The following is a 5,000-nucleotide window of genomic DNA, read 5'->3' on the forward strand; positions in this document are numbered from 1 at the left end:
ATGTATGTATATATATATATATATATATATATATATATATATATATATATATATATATATATATAAATATATATATTGAGACATTCTGAAAGGTTGACGTAAGCGGAATAGGAAACACAGGAGTCTTAGTCTTGTGTTTTTTCCTGACTAGTTTCGCAGGTATGCTTTGAAAAAGCATACCTGCGAAACTAGTCAGGAATAAACTCAAGACTAAGACTCCTGTGTTTCCTATTCCGTTTACGTCAAATATATATAATATATATATATATATATATATATATATATATATATATATAAACAACTTCACTGGCCAGCCTGCTATCACTGTACCACTTTCTTCCGACACTGCATGACACCCATCTAACCTAGGGGCCTTACCTGTTCTCATCATTTTCAGAGTTATTTGCACCTCATCTTTTCTTATTCTTCCTTTATTCTTTCCTCTTCCATCACCGTCATTTTCTTAGCGCCTCCCACCGTTACCACCACTCCATCCCTATCCTCCTCCACATTCAACAGCTTTCTAAAATAATCAACCCTCTTCCCCTTACCGCTTCATCCTTCCGTTAAGATCTGTCCATATGCGCCTTTTATCTTTTATTCTTTACTTGACTCACTTCCTCTTCCTCTTTGTATTTCCTCCCAAAACATCTTATATTGCTTTCAAAATTTCATATCATACTTTTCCCCTATCTGCTCTCCTTTTTGCCTCATTTATCTTTTGTTTTGATTTTCTTATTTTTTCTTTACATTTCTCATGTTTTCTCTTATCTTACTTTGCAACCAGTCCCTGAAAGCGGGCTTCTTTTCTCCTACTATCTTCTTCATCATCCCACCACTCACTGCTTTTCCTTCTTTTCCCTCTTATCCTCCTACCTCCACCGTGAGCCGACTTTAGAGCGCAAGACAAATGAGCGCCGACAATTGGGAGCCGACTTTTGAACACAAGACAATTGAGCGCAGTAATATTTGACCGCCGACATTTGAGCGCCATAATTTCAAAATACAGTTATGAGATGTAAATGAAATGATATTGAAACAAAATCATGTAAAAAAAAAACAGAAATGTGAAAGCTTAAAATTGTATTCATATTGGAATTACCATAAAATACCTAAAACATTTTATATAACCAATAAATACCATAATGTAAAATACCATGAAATATATGTAAATGCAATAAAATACCTAAATACAGTTTATGAAACCAAATTGCTACTTCTACAGCCTCAATAGTCGGTCAACCTTTTTCCACATACCATCTCTGCACACCTTGTCACTTCCTCCTTGAAAGACCCCATTCCTCTTCCACACCTACTTCCAATATATCCTTCATCACCTCCCACACTTCTCTCAGCTTCCCCTTGTCCTCCTGCTCCTTTTCCTTCTCATTTGAATAATTTGCTCTAAGCACCTCTCTACCTTCCGCCCTTTTCCTCTTTCTCCATATGTCCTCCACTCTTAACTTACCTTCCACCAAAAAAATATTTAATATTCCTCCACTTTCTCCCCTAAGAACATGGACATCCAAAACTCCTATTCTTTTTCTAGATACCACTACATAAACCATTAATACCTTATCAACCATCCTTCCATCCACTACCCTCTCCTATGTATACCATATGTACTTATGCTTAACTTTCTTTCTATACACTGTGTAAGCTATCAGCAATTTTCTTTCTAAATACATCTCCACCATTAGCTCTCTACTATGATTTTTACCAGGCACTCCACACCTCCCAACAACTCCATCTATTGATTCAAACTCTACTTTAGGATTGAGATCTCCCAATACTACTAAAATGGTATTTATCTAAACCCTTTATGCACTCATTTAAATCTATCCAAAAAGCCTTCCATTTCCTCTACACTCTTCTCACTACCAGGCCCATATGCCCTTACAAAAACTCACATTTCCCTTCCCAGTTTCACCTTCATCCACATAAATCGTGAAGAAACATCCTTACACTTCACCACTCGCTTGCCTACCTCCTCACTTACTAGTAGAGCCAACCCATCCCCCCTTCTTCCTCTCCTCACTCCCGACACCCTCCCCATTACACTCCCAAAGTCAAAACTACCCTTCCCTTTTAATTTAATCTCACTTAATGCCAACACATGAATCTTCCTTCTCACAAACATTCTGCCTATCTCTTCCCTTTTACTTTCATCTGCACCACACCCACGTACATAATATGTACGTATGTATGTATGCATATATATATATATATATATATATATATATGTATATATATATATATGTATATATATACATATATATATGTATACACACACACACACACACACTAACACACACACAAACACACACATATATATATATATATACATATACATATACACACACACATATATATTTATATATATATATATTTATATATATATATATATATATATATATATATATATATATATATATTTCACCTCCTCTGTCACCACTGTCACCACCACTGTCGGTCCTCGACCGTTACACTTTTAGTAGTCTCGTAAATCCACTCACAAGGCCCCTTGCCTTCGTTACGTCAGTCTCACTAGTTTCCAAGTTCGTCTTATTCATTAGGCCCCATGCCTAGTTCTCTCGAGTTTTTGGGTTAATAAAAGGGTGGTGAATTTCTTGCTTGTTAAAATAACGGAATACACGCAGAGAATCCCCTTCCAGGTTCTCTCCAATACGTCAGACCACCTTCGTTCAGACGTCACTTTTTATTCGTCCAATAGTCTTTTACTTCTCAAAACAAGTGACACACCTTAAGGGCGTGTCTTTTTCCCTTCGGCCAGTAATATTTCTTTTCATACCCATTTACCTCCAATCCGAGAGGCTGTTACAGTCCTTCCAGTAATATTGCTGCATAAGCATAAGCATGACGTCATTGCCCAAGTGGTCTGCCGCTAACAGAGTGTTTTGATTACATCAACGATTATTACCAACAGTCACCGGCCGTGTTTATACAGACAGAACGGCGCCTCAAATCTTTGTTGTAAAACAGTGGGTGCCGAGCTAACGCGAGTCTGACTCGTTGACTCAGCATTTCAATACCCATGTATTTCCTAACCTGATTAGCATTCGTACAACTACCGGCCTCTTACAATATATATATATATATATATATATATATATGTGTGTGTGTGTGTGTGTGTGTGTGTGTGTGTGTGTGTGTGTGTGTGTGTGTGTGTGTGTGTGTAGGGTTCTGGTTGGAAGACTCTTCCCAGACCCTCTTTTGCCTTGACTTCTCACAGGAATGTCCCTTTTGGGGCTGCAGAGAGTAGGATGCCTAGTCCCACACTCCGCCCCGTTTTAGCCGCCTTTACGGCTCCAGTAGGAAGTCTCGATGGTATTATTCTTTTCTCCCTACCACAGGGGAAGGCGAAAATGTAAATATATACTCGAAGAGATGGTACAGGACAGTATTAAAAGAGGTGTGTGACAGCATAACGGAGGGATAGTTGCAGTACAATAAAGCAGCATAATTTCTGGTCCATAGGGGCGCTCTATATAGTCCCTAAATTATCGACTCCATGCTACTACACATTCTTTATCGCATAATAACATGAGGCGAATACCACAGGTGGGGTTATACACACATATATACTCAATTGTTCAAAAACGCTAACAGATGTTAGAGATGAGATGGTAACGAAACTCTAAAGGAAGAGTGTGGAGCTTTATTACAATCCAGACCTTTCGACCTTAAGGTCTTCTTCAGTCTAGAATAAACCTCTGTAGTCTTAGTGTTTATGCAATATACTTTTTTACACTGATGTATGCTTTTTCACAGGTCAGGCGCTGCGCAACCTCGTGGCCGGACGCGTTGGACAGGGCCAAATGCGACCGATATTCGTTGTTAGTATTCCACAGAAATGAAAACAACCGTGTCACTATCTACAAGAACCCTCACTGTGCCCGCTGCAACTATGTCAACGTCACCTCACTTTCCCTAAAATGCGAATGTCCAAATTGCGGTAGGAGGCGGCCGTTTTTCCCTCGTTTCCCCCCTTGCTTCTCCATCCTCATGGACTTGTCGAGGGACAGGTGTCCAGTTCAAGACGAGCTCTGGGACCCGGTTCTTGAACGTTGTGTTAAGATATACTGTGGAGCCCTGTACGAACTAAGCAATGGAAGATGTGTCAAGAATCTCGGAATATGGGAACAACTGAGAAATTCCAGCCTCTTGGATGAAAACTGTCTTAAGATCAGGTTTACAGAAGAAGAGTATATTCTTAGAACGGATAGGTCAGTGTTCATCAATGCGACAAAGGATGTTTACAAATTCGGTGAATACGAACTCGTCAATGATTCTTTCGTTTTAATCTGTAGTGGTGACGCTGATTTCGGATTAAATTTCGATTTTGTTCAAAGCATTTTGTCCCTTGTCGTCCTAGTAATATCAATCGTATCTTTGATATTTCACATTGCCATTTATCTCCTTGTCCCTCGATTTCGAAACCTCCCTGGGAAGAATCTATTGTCACTTTCCTTCAGTCTCCTCTTTGCGCAAACTCTCTTTTTGACGAGTACAAAAGCAACGTTCAACTATGGCTTTTGCGTCTTTCTCTCCGTCTGCCTCCACTACTTCTGGCTCGCTTCCTTCTGTTGGATGAATGTGATGTCTCTCGACGTCTGTCGAACATTTACTAATATATCCTACAAGACCAACGCCCACGATAATAATGTAACCTTCAGATGGTATTCTTTGTATTCTTGGACCGTGCCTCTAGTCATCGTCGTGCTAGCTCTAGTTGTCGATAATGTTGATCTCCTGACACTTTATCGTCCGGAATATGCCACGAGGCTTTGCTGGTTGAACAACAGCGAAGGTCTAGCGCTTTTCTTTCTCCTTCCTGTTGGTGCTATCGTCCTTGAGAATCTAGTCCTGTTTATATTATCCTCCTACGGAATCTGGAAGCAGGCAAGGGCAGCACGTTACGCCAACGTAAGGTCTCAAAGCATCAAACAACAAGAACAATCACAAACTAAGGAGCAAAA

At 39.6% G+C, this 5,000-nt stretch overlaps 1 protein-coding gene across 3 annotated transcripts in view; it reads left to right on the forward strand.

The window, feature by feature from the left end:
- The window catches only part of LOC143030918 (uncharacterized), a 117,458-nt gene that overhangs the window by 71,936 nt on the left and 40,522 nt on the right, over positions 1–5,000 (forward strand). For 2 of the 3 annotated variants that reach the window (XM_076194170.1, XM_076194171.1), the window contains one exon: positions 3,793–5,000. This exon is cut by the window's right edge and continues 40 nt beyond it. The exons of the other annotated variant lie outside the window; for it this stretch is intronic. In XM_076194170.1, coding sequence (XP_076050285.1) covers positions 3,793–5,000 — 1,208 coding nt within the window. The remainder of the gene's footprint in view (positions 1–3,792) is intronic. 3 annotated transcript variants of the gene reach the window in all.

Source organism: Oratosquilla oratoria, chromosome 12 (genome assembly GCF_046742065.1).
Source record: "Oratosquilla oratoria isolate Oo_2021 chromosome 12, ASM4674206v1, whole genome shotgun sequence".
NCBI lineage: Eukaryota > Metazoa > Arthropoda > Malacostraca > Stomatopoda > Squillidae > Oratosquilla > Oratosquilla oratoria.